Here is a 20,370-nt window from a genome sequence, read left to right on the forward strand (position 1 = left end):
TTGAGCCCTCTCCATGTGTTGTCGTACCAGAGGCCACACCTTCTTCATCCTCTCCTGCATCTGCTCGACGTGGTCCACGACCGAGCGGTGGGGTGATGGCTGGCTCTCCCAGGCTTCCTTGGCCAGGTCGAGAAGTCCTCGGGGGCTCCGCCCGTAGAGGAGCTCGAATGGGGAGTAGCCAGTGGATGCCTGGGGAACTTCTCTTATGGCGAAGAGGACATATGGGAGAAGCTGGTCCCAATTCTTTCCGTCGGCGTCGACCACCTTTCTCAGCATCTTTTTCAGCGTCTGGTTGAACCTTTCGACCAGACCGTCTGTCTGGGGGTGGTACACTGAGGTCCGTATCTGCTTCACCTTCAACCAGGCACACAACGCTTTGACCACCTTAGACATGAAGCATGTACCCTGGTCGGTCAGGATTTCCTTGGCGATTCCCACCCGGCTAAAGAGCAGGAACAGCTCCCGAGCCACGGCCTGGGCGGTTGCTGAGCGAAGAGGGATGGCCTCGGGGAACCGGGTGGCGTAGTCCATGATCACCAGAATGAATCTATGGCCACGGGCTGACTTGGGGAGGGGCCCGACCACATCCAGAGCTATCCGGGAGAATGGGACCTCAATGATGGGCAGGGGAATGAGAGGGTTGCGCACTGAAGGTTGGGGTGCAACCTTCTGACACTCGGGACAGGTTCGACAGAACTCCTCCACAGCCCTCTTTACCCCTGGCCAATAGAAACGCCCCAGCACTCTGTCATACGTTTTTTGGACAGCCAGATGTGCCCCCATCTGGTGAGAATGGGCTAAGAAGAGAACTCGGGACACAAAGTCTTTAGGCACCAATAACTGTTCGATTTCATCCCCCCCCTTAGCTGTGATCACCCGGTACAATAATCCATTTTTTACTGTGAAGTGAGGATATAACAGGTTACTCACCCCCTCACAGCGTTGGTCGTCGATGACGGACACATTTCTCCTGGCATTTTCGAGATTTGGGTCCCTCCATTGGGCGGTGGCGAACTCCCCTGGTGTGGTGGCGCCTTCCACCTCCAGCTGGGGGAACTCCGAGAACACCTCGCCCTCGAGGCTGGTCTCGGCCTCCGGTTCCCTCGCCACCTGCCTCTCATGGGGGGTCTCGGTCTCGCTCCCCCTGTTGGTCTCTGGCTCTCTCACCACCTCTCTCTCGTCCTCACTGGTAGCTCCACTACTGCTCTCACTGTGCCGCTCGTCTGTGTCTGCATGGAGTGCTGGATAAGCCAGGGGCGGCCGGCTGCGTCTCCCTCGTCGGCGGCGGTGGGGACGGGCGGCTCTGCGGTTTCCTGCAGCCCAATATCGCTCGAACAGGATGCAATCGGTGCCAATTAACAGAGGCACGGGCAGGTTAGGGATCACACCAGCCTGAACTGTGGCCTCCCCCTTTGGCGTCTGGATATGCAGGTGAGTCGTCGGATACTGTCGCACGTCCCCGTGGACGCAGGTCACAGGTACCATCTCTTCGTCGACTGTGGCCGCCAGGTCAGACCTTACCAGGGTGATGGCGCTGCCCGAGTCTAGGAGGGCGTGAGTGTCCAGCCCTCCCACTCTCACCGGGAGGGTGGCGCGCTGCGTTTTCTCATGGGCCCAGCAGGAGGTGACGTAGAGGCTTCTCCGAGGGGTTGCTGAAGACACCGTTTCCATGACCACGTCTCGGCCTCGTTCACGGTCAGGGCAGGTCCAGGACAGGTGGTCTTCTGAACCACATACGTAGCACCTTCGCTGGGGGGGTGTTCGGTCTTGTGGTGCCGAGCCCGAAGGCCGGTTTGGCGGTGACTTCAAGGTTGTGGGTGGCATGGGTCTCCTCCTGTCTCTGCCGCCACGTTCTTCCGCCACGGGTTGGCGGGCCTGGTCAGTCTTGGTCGTCTTCATCATTTCTATACTCACTTGGTAATTCTCCAGTAACTCCACTAAAGAATTTACACTCCGCGGGCTCACTTGGGATGCGTATCTTTTTGCGTCGGGCGGCAGTGCTCGTATACACCTGTCCAGTACAATTCTCTCCATCCACGGAGGGTCAGCTCCTGTTGTTAACCAAGTCTGAGTATGGCGTAGAAGAGTAGCTACCTGTGGACGGGCTGGCAGGGCGGGGTCGTAGTTCCATGCATGGAAGCGCTGTGCCCGAGCCGGCAGACTGTAGCCGTGGCGTGAGAGTATGGCCGCCTTCAGCTTGGGCCAGTCACGGGCGTCGGCGATGGGCAAATCTCTGCATGCCCGTTGCGCTTCCCCGCTGAGGTACGGTGCCAGTATGCTCGCCCAGTCAGCCACCAGCCATTTTTCCCTCACAGCTGTGCGCTCGAACAGTTCAATATAGGCCTCTACATCGTCCTCTGGTGTTTGTTTAGTCAGCACATCACCTGGTGGTCGTGGTTGGGCCGCGTCTTGCTCCACTTTCCTACACAGCTCCTTCACCGCATCTTGTAGGTCGGCTTGTGTTTTAAGCAGTAACGTCAGCGCCTCGGCGTGCGACATGGTGTTTGGTGTTGGTCAGTGGTACCCGTATTCTCCACCACTTTGTGAGAGCTGACCAACACCAAGACGCGGAGAGAGCTGGGTTTCACAAGAAAACAGGTTTATTCGGGGTAATTAACAAAGGTGGGGTGGGGGGAATAGATGCGGCCAAACATAAATCGTCTTCCCATTCGGGGTATTTTCATCACAACATTAATCCGTCATTCATCAGTAGTGTCCCGCATAGGTTGCCTAAAAACAGAAAGAACAGTCCATTAGTAATGAGCTAACTTCAACTCAAATGTTGGGAAAAATAGTGGAGTGTATGCCTTACCGCCCGACAGCGTCCAATGCAGAGAAGAGTGAGCCTGAGCAGAGGTGAGCCTCAGCCTTTTATGGCCCAGGCTGATCAGAACCCAGGTGTCCTTACTTGGTAATCAGACACAGCAGTCATCATTTCAAGCTGATTGAGGAGGTAGGCAGGTAGGTACCGCCCCTCAATCACTCTGCCTAGGGCCAACCATGGTCTGCAGTGCTGCACCTCAGCTAGAGCACACCTCTTACCTCTAATGGGACGCTGGTCAGAGCAGGCCCACAGAGACACTCCACAGTTTGCTGTAGGAAGTAGTTTTCAGTCTTTAAAGTCTTAAAACATGGAAACACAGACTGAAGTGAAGTGAGAATAAAGATCTAGGTCACAGATTCTGCAATCTGAAGACAGATGTGTGGCTTTAACAGTGACAGAAAAACAAGATACACCACTGACTACACTGTAGTGTGTGTGTGTGTGTGTGTGTGTGTGTGTGTGTGTGTGTGTGTGTGTGTGTGTGTGTGTGTGTGTGTGTGTACACACATGGGGCTCACGTTCTCAGCATGACTGCACTCGTGACTAGAAGGCAATAGTTGTCTAAATTGCATTCAAGTGTGTGTGTGTGTGAGAGAGATACTGTATACATCTGTGCAGCCCTGCATGCGCGCTCATGGCACAGATATGTACACACACACACACACACGTCATATGAATGGCATTTCACCCTTGGGGGGTGGGCACTCGGCTAATGAATAATTCAGAATGTTAACTAAACAGTTTAATTAGCGCCGCAGGTCAACACGGTAGCATCGTTAGCTTCCTGGAGACGCCCGACCGCATACTGTGTTGTCAGGTGAACACCCAGTGATCGTTTTATATCGATGCTGTCGGGCAGAAACCTCTTATCTCCACATTCTAAGTGTTTGTGTTTTTTTGTAAATTAACGCACTACTTGATCACACTACAGTGTCCCACAAAAGCATCAAAAGTAGCAGATCTAGGGGGCACGCCGGCACGGTGGCGCAGTCGGTAGCGCTGTCGCCTCACAGCTAGAAGATCCTGGGTTCGTTTCCCGCCGGGGACGCTGTGGGCGCTGGGGGGCGTGTCCTCTCCTCCGCGTCATCAGTGCCCATACCCTAGGTCGGCTAACAAGCCTAAGAAGGCTTGTTAGCTCTCATGCATTGAAGGAAGCATGAGCTCAGCTCTAGGCTCTCCCTAGGCTGCCAGAGGGAGTGTAGCGCCCAGGATTACTTAGGCAATTGGCACTGGGTGAAAAAATGGGTTACAAAAATCGTGGGATAAAAATGTAAGGACAAAAAAAAGTAGCAGATCCACAAGCCTGAAACACGTTCCTTCGTGATGCTGAAATAGGCAGCAGCCAGCCAGCCTCTTTGACTGGTGCTGAAACGGACAGCTCCCCGTTAGATATACTCAAAGATATTCAATTATTAAAGACACGTCATCCCAATTATAGCCACTAGAGGTGAAATGGTACACGAATATTACAAATGGTCTCCTAAGTGTGCGCCGTGAACGTCCGATGCTTGTCGGTGCTAGATCCCGTGAGAGTGTGCTGCTGTATTATGGAAAATATTGATATCCAGTCAGGGTGAACTGTTGGTCATTTATTAGGAAGAGTCAGGCCGAGTAACAGCATACAGATCATAAGAAACAGGCCTCCATGGCCTGCTCCTGCAGCCCCTCGGGGCACAAGCCTCCTGAAGTGTCGTATGGGACCAGTGGTGTAAAGTAACTAAGTACATTTACTCAAGTACTGTACCTAAGTACAATTTTGAGGTGCTTTTACTTTTACCGGAGTATTTCCAATTGTCTATACTTTTACTTCTACTCCACTACATCTCAGAGGCAAATATTGTACTTTTACTTTAAAGGAGAATTCCGGACAAATTAAGTGTTATCTTTGATGTCTCGTTACTCACCTACCGATGTGAAAAGTAGCGTTCTTTTTTTTCATATATTCCCCTGTCGTCATTTTTTAAACCCCCTCCGTTGTCATAATGGTTGCTTGTTTCTTCCAGAACCTGGCAACTCGTGTTGCCAGAATCTGGAAACAAGCAACCAGTGTTAAATCGTTCGCCATTGACGGCAGCCTCGCAGATAGTTTCAACGCATGTTTGACTATCATGAGACTCTACTATGAATACTAGTAGTGAAAAAAACAACTTTGCGTCGGTTATAATAGACGAATTTCCCTTAGCCACGCGCTCCCATTATGACAACGGAGGGGGTTTAAAAAATGACGACAGGGGAATATATGAAAAAAAAGAACGCTACTTTTCACATCGGTAGGTGAGTAACGAGACATCAAAGATAACACTTAATTTGTCCGGAATTCTCCTTTAAGTACATTTTGATACCAATACCTTTTACTCAAGTGCATTTTGAATTCCGGACTTTTACTTGTAACAGAGTACTTCTACATTACGCAAAGATGCTCTCCCTAAATGGAGATAATTATAAACAGGCTATACTAAGTGACAGTGCCATAGAGCTGACTGGTTAAATAAGCGATGACCATGTATAGTATCACAGGACAGATTACATGCTGACACAGAGCATAATATTTGGAAATAGACCTTTGGATCAGTTGTTGAATGATAGGAACAGGAGCTGTGAAAAGAACCCTGCTGTGTGGCTACCACTCTATGGCCCAAATAAAGGTAGATCAATGAATAATTTTACAGATTGGCATTCTAGAACTTTCCATTACAGCTGGGACAGAGAAATGTCGATAAAGTAGATTTTCTCCTGATTTGTCTCTCTGGAAAAAAACATTTTTCGGACACAGAATCAAATATTTTCTTGTCATGATTCAACAGGAGCCTGGATGGCTTGGTTCCAGGATGAACCTAATTGAATAAATATTTACGTGGAACTACCTCTGGCACCACAAAATGGCCGCCACTGCTATGCCCTACATTAGATGTAGTGACTCTGTCCATGGTGGGTGATGAAGGAACAGCTCCCTCTACATAGACCAGTGGACCCCCATCTCAAAATATGTTGTTCCAGGGACCCCCCAGAAGCAAAGATTTGAGTTACAAATGTTTGCTTTAAAAATATATATATTCAAAGATTTGCACTGAGTGCCGCGCTACGAGCTAGTAGATCTGCTGTTTTTGAATATCCATAAAAAAATATGGATAAAGGGGTTAAAATGATTGTGACGCTTTATTAACTAATTTAGCTGGGGACTAAATTAGTTACCCCTGGGGGTCCCGGACCCCACTTTGAGAACCAAGGATACTATAGATGTAGATAGATAGATGTAGTGACTCCCTGTCCAGTTCTCACAGCTCCCTGTGCATACCGTATGTTAGCTGTAGTGACTCTCTCCATGGTGCTGAAAAAAGCAGCCAGCCAGCTTGTGTGACTGGTGCTGAAGGAACAGCTCCCTGTACATAGACAGTGGTTTCCAAAGTCCTTTTTGAGTGGTGCAAGCCACTCCAAGGACTGACTTTGTGTGTGTGTCTGTCCGTCCGTCCGTATGAGCACGGCCTCAACAGCTGCAGCTGATTGCAACACAAAGCTGCAGCCAGTTACACTAATTAACTCATCAAAGGCACCACTCTCTTCACACTGGGTGTGATTTTTTTTCTATGCTGTGGTTTGCTGGGGAGGCAACGCTAGACAGAGGGACACCACTCAGACCGGACAGATTGATTAGGCAGGCTGGCAAGGAGACTGAGAGCTTGACTCTGTGGTGTAGCAACTGCAGAGAAGAGGACTTTGGCTTGAGACAGTATCCATACTGGATGGATGGTGTCAGCCACCCACTGCACACGGCACTTTAACTCACAGAAGAGCACATTCTAACACAGCAGTGTAGCACAGACATATTTAAGAACTCCTTCATTCCAGGGGCCATTAGAGTGTATAATGAAGCACTGAATAACTTTTTTATAACTTATAGTTTTTTCACTAGATTATATTTCCATTGATATAATGTAATGTAACGTTTATATTCATCATGCTCTTTTTTACTGACACATCTGTATGAACGTATTGCACTGGAGCTGTTGAACAGAACACGTTTGCTTCTGGATTAATAAAGTATATTTCTATCGATCTATTAGACAAAGGTGTTGAAGAAATATTTACCATGGAATTGTTTCTACATACATTTGATTTAAATTTGTAAGACCTGGAACGCATCTGTGTCACTTTAGATTTCTTTGGCTATTCAAAAATAGCAGATCTACAAGCTCATAGCGCGGCACCGAGTGCCGCGCTATGAGCTTGTAGATCTGCTATTTTTGAAAAATCTTGAAAACAAATGTTTTATATTTTTTTCAAAAAACTGTTATGATTTAGAAAACATTTTTAAGAATTGCGTCAGGTCTTAATGGGTTAATATCATTACAATCGGCCCACAGGTTGAGAACCACTGGCATGCTCTGCTGTCAGGCTGAAACCCAGTCATGATTATAAAGGTTATTCACAACCTAGTTACGAGTGCTACTGCCTGCAGGTCCAAATTAAATGTTCTTCCAATAGCAAGCAGGCAGACTCTATTAGCTCAGTGGTTAAAAAGGTCAGCACTTTGTGCAGGAGACGAGGGTTTGCATCTGGGGGTGCAGCTTTAAAGGAGTAGTTGATCCAAAACATGTCTTATTTTCTATCAATTTCACACCCCACGAAGCCTTGAATTCATGGAGATTTCTTTCAGTTTTTGTGGCATTCCTGAGCCAATCCTATCTATCTATCTATCTATCTATCTATCTATCTATCTATCTATCTATCTATCTATCTATCTATCTATCTATCTATCTATCTATCTATCTATCTATCTGGACTTGCGTAACATATGGATGTCAGGTCGATCTCTAAACCTTTTCAAACAGTCATCGTAGCATTTTGACTCAAATCTGTGAATCTACATATTATGCAAAAGTCAGTGTTTTTGGTTCTGCTGCAGAGCTGATATTTAGTACATCTGAGATGCTACGGGTGTGCTGGGGACCCCCGTGGTGTTTGTAATAGAAAATGTGCACCAGGTTTACCCGGGGGGGAGGGGAGGTGGGGCGGCTTTCAGATAACAAAATGTCGCTTTCGGGTGGAAACCTTGTATGTCCGAAACCGTTTTATTAATAAAACACACAGTCACACTTAACCACTTTAAAACAAACTCAAAAGTAGCAAACATAGCTGATCTGCAAGCTCACAACCCGTCGCGATATGACGCGTTGTGAGCTTGTAGATTGGCTGTTTTTGCTACTTTTGTGTGACACTGTTGTATGAAGAAGTAGGGCATTCATGTATTAAAAAAAAAGATGAAAAGCTGAAATTTGGATATGCGAGGTTTCCGCCGGACAGCGGCGGAAGCGTTTAGAGAGGAAAGCGTTTAATTGGTCCATTAACGATCGGTTACTCCCTCCACCTGCTGTGCAGTTTAATCAGGAGCTTTAATGACAGAGGCAGAGCACAATGTAACCACACTTCATATAATTGGTCCTCACTAATGCTCATTATGATATGGCACTCAGTGACAAGAGTGACTTAGTTTATTTTATTCCTTCTCCATGTCTTTACAAGCAGGACAAGCTTTTCGGCTCTCTAAGCCTTCGTCAGTGTAGGATACAGATAGGAGAAACGTGTTTGTCCTTTCTTGGATAGACATGGAGAAGAAATAAAATGAACTAGATAAAGTGCTCCTCGGAGCACAGAACGCCAGGTCAGGTAGTATTGTGGGCCAGCAATGTTCGGAATTTGCCAATCATTCTGATGGAATATGAAAAATGCAGTGCAGAGGTTTTTCCTTGGCCTCTAGGGAGTGTGCATACAAAGTTTCCTGCTAATTATAGTTTTCATCCAGTTATAGTTACAAATTTGAAAAATGTTAGGGGCATTTATTTATTTATTTATTTGTTGTCCTTCTTGTCTTTCGTGTGTGTGTGTGTGTGTGTGTGTGTGTGTGTGTGTGTGTGTGTGTGTGTGTGTGTGTGTGTGTGTGTGTGTGTGTGTGTGTAATGTATTGTAGTGAGAGTCATACCTTACAGTATATCTGTAGTGTTAGCTGTGTGGTTCTTTATGAGAGAGAGAGAGAGAGAGAGAGAGAGAGAGAGAGAGAGAGAGAGAGAGAGAGAGAGAGAGAGAGAGGATTAGACTCTCATGTCACACAGAAGAAGATGACTGACAGACCACAGTAAGGAGGACATTTATTGTGAGCATTTGTAACTCAAATCTTTTCTGGGGGTCCCTAGAACAAAATATTTTGAGATGGGGTCGGCGGCCAAATACATATATGGTCTTTGACGTGAAAAAGGTTGAGAAGCACAGACATTATTGCAACATACGTTTTTCCGAAAACTGTTTTGTAGACATTTTACTGACATTTTTCTGTAGTGCTTATTTAATTGTATTATTATTTTTGGTGTGTCCATTCTCATGCCAGACCCCCGAACAGTGTTTGTGCCAAGTTTGGTGCGAGTTGTGCTTTTGTGTTTTTATTTTATTTTATGGAAGTTCTTTGATTTATTTATTCATTAAATTATTTTGAAACATTTTAGATTTTTTTTACTGGGAAACGAAAAAATAGATATTTACTCACAACACAGAAGAACCCACTGTTCTGACCGCCTCCGAGATGTAGTGAAATAGAAAGTGAAATAGGAAGCTATGGCTCTCACTACAATACACACACAGAAATAGAAGAATTACAAGCATCAAAAACACTCAAGTAAAGTGAAAAAAATACCTCAAAAGTACGGTACTTGTGTAAATGTACTTAGTTACTGCTTGTTATGGAAAAGGTTGAGAATCAATAAGTGCTGTTCTTCCTGACCTTATGAAACTTGAAGTCAACTCAGTGTGTGGTCTGACCTTTACATGACCTTTACACCGATGCTGCAAACACAGCGAGAACTTCCTGACCTGCTTTACCACGCCTGAAGCTGTTGCTCATGGCAACGAACTTCTAATCAGGTGTGCGTGCGCGCGTGTGTGTGTGTGTGTGTGTGTGTGTGTGTGTGTGTGTGTGTGTGTGTGTGTGTGTGCGTGTGCGTGTGCGGGGGAGTGTGCAACTAAGTATAACTCAACGTGTCGTGATGCTTGTGGATCGGCTGTTTTTGGCAAGTAACCCCTGGATTGGTGGGTGGCGGAAAGTACTCATCATGCAGAATGTCCCATTTCACACGTTTTCAAATGTATACAAATCTTTGGGAAATAGCAGATCTACAAGCTCACAAAGAGCTTGTAGATCGGCTATTTTCAAATGGCCGAAATGTATATAGGGCTGAAGTGGATAATGTATGTTTTGTAATAATAATCTAAATCTACAAAGTAACTACTAACTAAAGTGTTCAGATAATTGTTGTGGAGTAAAAGTATAATATTTGCCTCTGAGATGTAGTGGAGTAGAAATAAAAGTCATCGCAAATTGGAAAGTAAAAGTACCTCAAAATTGTACTTAATTACAGTACTTGAGTACATTTACTTATAGTTACTTTACACCACTGCAGACATACATACAGACAGCTGTAGAAGTACAGACATACAGACGTACAGACACACATACAGACAGCTGTAGACGTACACACGTACAGACACACATACAGACAGACGTACAGACAGAGCCGTTAGTATGCCATATGGGTGGGTTCAAGGGCGTATCGTCATAGAGGCCAATGGGGCCATGGCCCGGTCTGGAAAACTCTGCTCCCCCAGGGGAAAAAAAACAAAAAATCAAACATAACAACATTAGCACCCCCTCACCCTATTCTCTTGTAGCCAACCACAGAAATTCTCCTTTGTTTTCAAGTCGGGCTTATTTGCATTCGGCCGAATTGTTAATGGGTGGCCATTAAAAACCGGTTTCCCCGTCAAACCGGTTCTCTTGCCAGGTAAACAGTATAAGACTGTCACTTATCAGCCATCGTTGCGCGAGCCCCCACCCCCCCCCCCGCCCGCCCGGGGGGGGTTAAGAATCTGGCCCGGTCCACGTTAGGACCCACCATACGCGCCTGGGTGGGTTACTCCACTGTTTGTCAAGGGACCAAATTGACCCCTAAGTGCTTATTTAACTGAGAGTAAGGTTCCATTTGGTTCCATGTGTTACACTCTCAGAGTTACAGACCTGTAAGGGTCCATTTGGTTCCATGTGTTACACTCTCAGAGTTACAGACCCGTAAGGGTCCATTTGGTTCCATGTGTACACTATCAGAGTTACAGACCTGTTAAAGGGACACTTCACCCAAAAAAAACTTTGTTTCAATGGATTAGTCACCCCATGGAGACTTTAATTCATGGATATTTTTTTTGTTTTTTGTCTCATTCCCAAGACAATAAGTTGATGACCGGCAGCGGTTCCGGTAGGAGACACAACGACTCGTTGTGTCTCCTACCGGAAGCGCTGCCTACCGGTCCGCTGGTCATCAAATTATTGTCTTAGGAATGAGACAAAAACTAAAAAATATCCATGAATTCAAGTCTCCATGGGGTGACTAATCCATTGAAACAAAGTTTTTTTGGGGTGAAGTGTCCCTTTAAGGGTCCATTTGAACCCTAGGTTGAGAACCGCTGGTCTACAGTGTGGATGATGTCGTCATGGGTCCCCAGCTGTCTGCCCTGCAGTGTGTTTGTGTCGTCATCTATGGAATGTTTACATAAAGCTTTGCTTGAATACACACATGTATGTACGCACGTACGCGCACACGCACACACGCACACGCACACCATGTCAGATGCTGTCTTCAGGAGTACAGGCTGTTACATGTTGGACATGATGTTACTATATGAGTCATTTTGGACAGACATGGCAGAGAGACAGCTCTAAAATGGACAGTTCCAGTCTTTGATTCTGATTTTGTCAGTTGCGCGTAATCAACCAGATCACCGGCTTTGAATGCCATCAATGCATTGAATGGGACATTATCACGTTTTATCAGACCATTCAGTGGGCGTAATCAGGAGATACTGACCTACTCGGAGGCAGAGCAGTCTCCATAACATGATTTACGTTTCTCTGCCTATCCGTACACAACTCGAACAGCGCTGAGTAGGCTCAAGCAAACGTCACAACCAGTTCGCTTGAGACTGCGCGCCTCTGTCATGGTCCAAAACCGAAACGAAAACGTAACGTTTTAAGTCATCTCCGTCGGTAGGTCAGTATGTCTTGATAACACCCAATACATGGTCTGATAAATCGCGTGTAGGTCAGCATGTCGCATACATCGCCCATTCAATGGTCTGATAAAACGTGATAATGTCCCATTCAATGCATTGATAGCATCCGAATGGGGTGCTCCTGTGTGTGTGTGTAAGGCTGGTACGCCGCTGCCAGGCAAGACACAACAGTGTGCGGATGCGACCGCTGTGAGCTTGTAGATCCGCTATTCTCTGCTTGTTCTCTGCGTGCCACGGTGCATAAATTAGGCTTGAGTTCCGCCGGCAACACTATTTCAAGAGATCACTGTAAAAAAATATATATATAAAGCCTGCTTTCTCTGCACTGGGAGGAGAAGAAAGCAAGGCTTGAAAGCAATCTTAACCCATTAGGACAGGGAACGCATCTCTGTCATTTTCAGATTTATTTGACTATTCAAAAACTGTGTGTACGTCTTTGAATGTATATACTGTATATGTTTTAAAGCGAACATTTTTATCTCTGATCTGTGCTTCTGGGGGTCCCTGGAACAACATATTTTGAGATGGGGGTCCTTGGCCAAATACATATCATTTTGGGGATCCTTGACATGGAAAAGTTGGAGCACCACTGATATAGCAGCATACTGTTAGGATTTTGAAAACATTTTTAGATATGTATTTGGACCACAGACCCCATCTCAAAACATGTTGTTCCAGGGACCCCCACAGAAGCAAAGATTTGAGTTACAAATATTCGCCTTAAAAATATATATATATTCAAAGATTTGCACAAATGTTCACGATTTTTCTAAAATAGCAGATCTACAAGCTCATAGCGCGGCACTCGGTGCCACGATATGAGCTTGTATATCTGCTATTTTTTAATAGCCCAAATTGTGAAATAATTGTTAAAGTGGTTATACAGGTTTTAACGCGTTTCCTGGGCCAATAATTCAATATTTGCAGTGTCCTCTGTGGTAGGAGACCAATGCCAAACTATACAAACAAATAATATAAACTCCAAAACAACTCTCACAGTGTTAATTACTGCATGTTCCAGGTTCCAAGAGAATGTTTTAAACATGTTTTTCTTTTCTTTTTTGTTCCTAAATTTTGAGTAGCCAATTATTTTTATCCCCCCTTTTCTCCCCAATTTAGTTGCTATGCCAATATATTCCTCCCCACGCACATTTCTGTTGTCACTGCTGTTGTATAGCCTGGCTCCACCCCCTGAATCGCTTGCCTCGCATTCAGGGTCTGGTGATGGTGTCAAAGGCGGGGGTTTCTCGGTTGAAAATCTGTACGACGAATCGGGATCGTGATAATCCAGTATGAACCAATCGCCAAAGAGTCCAACTTTGGCCACGCCCCCACTTCAGAAAACGGCTGCACTGAGAGGGCTTCCAGACTGAATAATGGAGTGAAACGAAATGAAAATTCAGGCTGAGTGTCAGGCTAGTTGTTGTATCCTACTGACTCACCTGCCAGTGAGGAGCCCCCGCCGGGAGGACGTAGGACCTTTGTCGTTCTACTCCTCCCGCCCAACACTCCCCGCTGACAGGCTCCGCCCCCAGCCCGTAGAATTACGTGCAATGACCGATATCGCCCTCCCCGCCCGGAACCCACAACCTCCGTGGTGGTGTGTAGGGACTTTCACCACTCTGCCATCCGAGCCACAGCAGAACCTCTGCCCCACATTTTTTTAGATTAGCCTGTCACAGCGCCACCAGGAGGCTGACTTTTGTAAAACACATTGTTTTGCTATTACTCCTTCAGATTCTGTCCACAAATCACACAAATCGGTACACAGTATCTCTATAGTCATGTGATCAAGATGGATTTCAAATTCCATCCTAATTGGCCTAACATTGGGTTCCAAAGTTTGCAGGATTGGTCCGTTTTGAACAAAATGCATCAAATCATGAACGCAGCGTGTGATTTCCGTGAAATTTTGCACGCACATTCACACTAGGCCGAGGTAGAAATGTCACCCTTTTCACATTGGCTTGTTATAGCGCCACCAGGAGGCCACAATAACCTACCTGACCTGGCAGAGACCTGTGCTCCGAGGAGCACTTTATCAAGTTTTCAGACTGTATTTGTTGCTTTCCCACTTAGGCTTAGATTGATGCAGTGGGGGGAAAAGTACTCAAATGTTTTACTTGAGTAAATGTATAAATTCTGCAATGTATAAATACTCTGTAACTATTAAAAGTCCGGAATAAAAAAATGTACTGAGTAAAAGTACAAAAGTATTGGCATCAAAATATAATAGTGCCAAAGGTAAAAGTATTCATATGCAGAATGTCCCATTTCACAAGTTTTCAAATGTATAAAATGTATAAAAATCGTTTGAAAATAGCAGATCTACAAGCTCACAATGGGTCACGATACGATGCATTGTGAGCTTGGTTAGTGTATGTTTTGTAATAATAGACAAAATCTACAAAGTAACTAGTAACTCAAGTTTACAAATAGATTGAAGTGGAGTAAATGTATAATATTTGCCTCTGAGATGTAGTGGAGTAGAAGTACAAGTACTGAAAATTAGAAATTCTCCAGTAAAGTAAAAATACCTCAAAATTGTAAAAAGTATGAGTACATGTACTAAGTTACTTTACACCACTGTACCTGTTTTCAAACTCCCTTGGATAGGGGAAAAACAAATTGCCTCTGGGGGCTGTAACAGAGAGTGGTCTTCTGTTATCTATGTTTGCACATTTGATGTAACCCTTATTAATTGAATCATATGTGCACAGCATGTTTGCACTATTAATTTGCACGGTGCACATTAGAGAAAGGCCCAATCATGATTGTATTGTCATTTCCTGTCCAGCTGAGCTGGCCACGCTATATATGGAACTATACAGGGCGTCGCCACTGGGCGGGGCTTTCTGTTAAACCATTCAGACCCGGAACGCATCTGTGTGTCATTTTTAGATTTCTTTGGCTATTCAAAAATAGCAGATCTACAAGCTCATAGCGCGGCACCGAGTGCCGCGCTATGAGCTTGTAGATCTGCTATTTTTTTTTAAACAATCATGAAAATATGTGCAAATCATTGTACATAATATGTATACATATTTTGAGATGGGGGTCCGCGGACAAATACATATCATTTTGGGGTGTCCTTCACATGAGAAAAGTTGAAGAACCACTGATATAACAGCATAAGCTAAAAAAAATGAGCTTGTAGATCTGCTATTTTGGAATAGCCAAAGAAATCTTAAAATGACACAGATATGCGTTTCCGGTCTTAATGGGTTAAAATTCCCAAAGATGGCATTCATAAAATCGCCGTTGATGTCCTCACAAGTATAGTAGTGTGTGTGTGTGTGTGTGTGTGTGTGTGTGTGTGTGTGTGTGTGTGTGCGTGTGCGTGTGCGTGCGCGTCATAATACGTTAATGCCAAACGACAGATACCTCGTTAGCAGGACGGCCTCTGCCTTAGGGAAGTGGCGTATATATATCAGGACTGGCCCCGTATAATGACACTATTGTTAGCGTGCTAGCATGCGGACATCCCTGTATAATGACAGCCTGACGCCCCTAGGGAGTTTTTTGGCCATTGGTGTTAACAATGGCCCACAGGGGGCGCTGGACCTCGGCCAAGGTGACAGAGAGGACAGACGGGGTTGGATAGTGAGACGATGACTGGAGTGACTGTATGACAGATTAAGGGCACGGTCATAGGGGCCGATCCTGTTGGTGCATGGCCCGGAGCCCTATTATTCTGCCTTCATCATGAGTCGTCTTTCTCCATTCTTCTCTTTGTACACTCATTGTGTGTGTAGTCATCATCTTCATTGCCTGATGTCATTCCTAGCAATGCTGTTGTCTGATAAACTATATCTGTCCTTTTAGCCATTCTGTACTTTGGTCTGCTGATACCTGCTGAAGTGTCGATCATTGCGTTTTACCACAGGTTTGCAATATGCTTTTTATTCACCAACATACCTGATGCATTTTTTATTTTTTTTGCCCCTGTTGTCTGTTCCAGAGACCCCTCCCGCCGCCAGAATGGGAGTACTTAAATGAAATCCGCCTATTTTAGCAGCTCCAAAGTATTTTTTTTCCACTAATCCTCATGTGTGAGTGTCCTGACACTCAAACATGCACTGAATGTCCCTTATGAGTTGCCGTTCATACAGGTATTGCCAGATTCTGTGAGAGAAACAAGCAACCAGGTCCATGTCGTTCTGTATGAACGACAGCTCATAAGGGACATTCAGTGCATGTTTGAGTGTCAGGACATTCACACATGAGGATTAGTGGAAAAAAAACGAACTTTGGAGCTGCTAAAATAGGCAGACATCAGGTATGTTGGTGAATGATTATAGAGCACCGAAGTCCTGACGTCACTCGTTCATCCCCAGGTTTGCGGAAGTAATTTCTCTATGGAGAATAACATTGGGTCATCTTAGAATCGTCTCATATAAGAATTGTGGTCCAAAAATAAACACCGCGTGTCGGCGTTATTGTCAGGGAGGAGGTTCTGTATAGTTTATAATAGTCAGTCACTTATATTTGATACAGTCTGTTTCTGGCGAAAATGTAACTAATTTGGCGGAAGTAACATTAGCGTTTTCTCACCGTCAGTTGATGCTTCATATCCATAAGAGTCAACCCGCCGTGGTCATTTGTTTATTTTTGGAACACAGTTCTTATTTGACGCGATATTAAATACGTCTATGGGATTCAGAACGGGGGTGGAAAACTGCGAACCAGGTAGACAAACAAAGGATGTTTAAATGACGTCAGACTTCGGCGGTCTATAGGCAGACACAATATGTATTTTAGGGCGGATCTCTCCTTTAAGTATCAAATGGCAGTACTCCTTCCACCTCCGATAATCACATTAAATACATGAGCAGACTTGTAATCATAATCATAAAGAAAACGTTAATTTTTACAAGAAGACAAAATAAAAGACCCAGCTGTTTGTGGAGATCCATCATAATCATTTTAACTAGAGGCCAGATGTTTCCCTTTTATACCATTATTCACACTGCATTAAGCATAGGGCTGCGAGCACGCACACGCGCACACGCACGCAAGCACGCACGCACGCACGCACGCACACACGCACGCACGCACACGCACACACGCACACTTAAAGACATGATCTGTTGAAACAAAGGACATGTTATAATAAAACAGTGCCCAGGGACTGTTCAACATTTACAGGTGAGGTATTATACATAGGAAGAGAACAGGGAGGGTGATTGTTGATTCTTTAATTGGAGTCCTTGGGGGGACTACATAGACATTTGAATGAATAATAATTATATATATTATATATTGTTGGTGTCTGCAAGAAACCTCTTATATCCATGTCTTGACGTTTTGTGTTTTTTCGTAAATCAACGCCTTCTACTTGATCACACTACAGCGTCACACAAAAGCATCAAAAGTAGCAGATCTACAAGCTCGAAATACGGCGCGAAGTGACGCATTTCTTGTAGATCAGCGACTTTTTCCATCTTTGAATTTGCACGCACATGCACACGCACACACGCACACACACACACACGCTCGTATGCAGTGACAATTTCTACTAACATGCAAAGATAGCAGCCATTTATTTCCTTTTAAATCTTCTCAACGTGGAAACGTGTCTTTGTCAAAGACTTGGATAAACATCCATGACAATAAAGGCAACGTGAAATAAATGACATGCTTTATGGTTTATCAGATTTACATGATAGAACAGACTAAACATCCATGAAAATAAAGACACACTTGTTGCTTTCGAAAACTTTTCATAATTTATTTGTAAATTAAAGGAGTAGTTCACCCAAACAATGCCTTATTTTCTATCAATTACACACCCCATGAAGCCTCGAATTCATGGATTCTTTTTTTTGTTTTTGTCACTTTCCTGAGACAATAATTTGATTACCTACGGAAAGATGCTAATGTATCCGGTAGGAGACGCAAAGTAGACTCTTTGTGTCTCCTTCCGGAAATAAACAAAAAAGCAATGAATTATTTATTATGAAACTAGTCATAATAACCTGTCTCCCTCTCTCTCCCCCCACAGTCTGCTCTCAGTTCTCTAAAGGCGTGTACGCCATCATGGGCGTGTACGACCGGCGGACCATGAACATGCTGATGTCGTTCTGCGGCTCGCTGCACGTGTGCTTCGTCACGCCCTCCTTCCCCATCGACACCACCAACCAGTTCGTCCTGCAGCTGCGGCCCGAGCTCCAGGACCCCCTCATGGCCCTGCTGGACCACTTCACCTGGGTCCGCTTCGTCTACATGTACAGCTCTGAGTCAGGTAAGGTACAACGCTCATTTTGTGTACATCCCCACCCCCCTACTACCTTCCTACCTGCTTCCTGGGTGTGGCCAGGAATAAGGTGAATAATGCTATCTGGCTATCTAAGTTGCAATAGCAACCCTTAACAGCCCATTCACTGAAACCGATCATATTAAATGACATCAAACTCACCAATATTGCAGCTGTACAGACAGCTTGGGTTATACTTTTTGTATCTGTCAAGTTTTTGTTTCATAAAAATGACCACCATAGACGCGTAATGAGATACTTTCTGTCTATAAATTCCGTGCAGGTGATTATTTTTCTAAGTGTCAGAGTTTAGAAGCGCTCCTGCTGCCTCCTGCATTATGTGACATTTAAAACAGGTGGTACGAAGGATTTTCCAGAGTGTGATGAGTTCTTTACTCACCACTGTTCCATAAATTCACCTATAGAACAATTATTTGTTTACCAACATTGAGACTGTATGCACAGTTAACTGTTTCATGTAATCAATTCCCAACAGATCCCCAAACCTGTTGTTTTGGGGTGCGCTGGTTTCAGTTCATTCAACCTCCTCTTGTGTGTTGGCTAGTGAGGTGCGCCCTAGCGAGACATATACTTCATCGTGCAACGGTATTGCACACTGAGGATAGCTGACATACAAGCTCACAACCGCGTTGCGGATGCGACCGTTGTGAGCGTGGAGGTCTGCTACTCTCGGCCGTTCTCTGCGAGCGACACCTTCGCGGGACAGAGCATAAATTAGCTTGACGGGCTGCAGCTGCGCGAGCAAGAGCAGGTTCTGGTGCCATGATCATAGAGCGCTCCCTCCGTTCTTATGACAGCCTCTGGAGGTGGGGTTTGGGGGACGACTGCTTTGAATTGCTATTATTATTGTTTACACACAACAGAAACCAAGACACATATATTTCAAGAGCAAGAGATCACGGTAAAAATCCTAAGCATTCTTCCTCCACACTGGGAGAAAAACATCATCTGAAAGTTTGATGGGATGCATTTTTACACGTGAGACTGTGACCACTTTTACACTGCATTGGGGTTATTTTGCTGCCGACCTGTGCGCGCATACTGGTTCTTATCAGTGTGACGTTGTCTGTTAAGGCATCTATTGGCACTGGGTGAAAAGATCGTGGGATAAAAATGTAGGGGAAAAAAATACAGGCAGACGCACAGAAAACAATATATTTTATATGCATCTTCCCTTTACCCGGGACAAGTTCTGAGTTCTTTACTCACCACCATTCCATACATTCACCTATAGGGACAGTCCATGTTCTCCTGCTCCCTCTCACTGCAGGGCTCAGCCAAGTGTCTTCCAGTGATGGAAAGTTATGGTTCCTCTAACGGCCATTCTGGGGAGTAATGGTCTTTGTAGACTCTGACCAATCCGACCAAACCGTCACACAAAAAAAGCTCTAAAAGTAGCAGATCTACAAGCTCTGCTACTTTTGCTGCATTTGAATTGAGTTTTGAACTGCTTTTGAATCCTGGAAAGTACCAGTTTTGGACATCCCGACAGAGACAATATACTGTATATAATGTGGAGTACTTCTTCCACCACTTGCACTGCAGAGGGCCAAGCCAGGTGGTATCCGGTGATAAAAAGTAATCGGCCCTTTGACGGTGAGAGTCAATGAGAAATAGGAGAGTCAATGGGAGAAGAGGCTCTACCCGATCCTCATCCTCCATTACAATCTGTTCATCTGTCTCCCTTAACCCATAAAGACCGGGAACGCATCTGTGTCACTTTTTAGATTTGTTTGGCTATTAAAAAAATAGCAGATCTACAAGCTCATAGTGCAGCACCGAGTGCCGCGCTATGAGCTTGTAGATCTGCTTTTTTTTATAATTGTGAAAATTTGTGCAAATCTTTGAATATATATTATTTTGAAGCAAACATCTTTACTCAAATCTTTGCTTCTTGGGTGGTCCCTGGAACAAAATATTTTCGAGATAGAGCTCCGTTTCATTTTGACATGAAAAAGGTTGTAATCACCACTTATATTACAACATACGTTTTTTTTCTGTTTAGAAGACATTTGTAGAATCCCCCAGAAGCAAAGATTTGAGTTACAAATGTTCACTTAAAAATAATAATATATATATATATATATTCAATGATTTGCGCACATTTTCACGATTATTCAAAAACAGCAGATCTACAAGCTCATAGCGCTATGAGCTTGTA

At 44.7% G+C, this 20,370-nt stretch overlaps 1 protein-coding gene across 1 annotated transcript in view; it reads left to right on the forward strand.

The window, feature by feature from the left end:
- Positions 1 to 20,370, forward strand: part of LOC308091175 (glutamate receptor 1-like) — a gene marked incomplete at both ends in the record, with an annotated part of 191,888 nt that overhangs the window by 34,711 nt on the left and 136,807 nt on the right. Inside the window, one exon of the mRNA XM_080436598.1 lies at positions 17,937 to 18,176. Coding sequence (XP_080292724.1) covers positions 17,937 to 18,176 — 240 coding nt within the window. The remainder of the gene's footprint in view (positions 1 to 17,936; positions 18,177 to 20,370) is intronic.

This window comes from Gymnoscopelus braueri (assembly GCF_963280865.1).
Source record: "Gymnoscopelus braueri genome assembly, chromosome: 8".
NCBI classification, from domain to species: Eukaryota; Metazoa; Chordata; class Actinopteri; order Myctophiformes; family Myctophidae; genus Gymnoscopelus; species Gymnoscopelus braueri.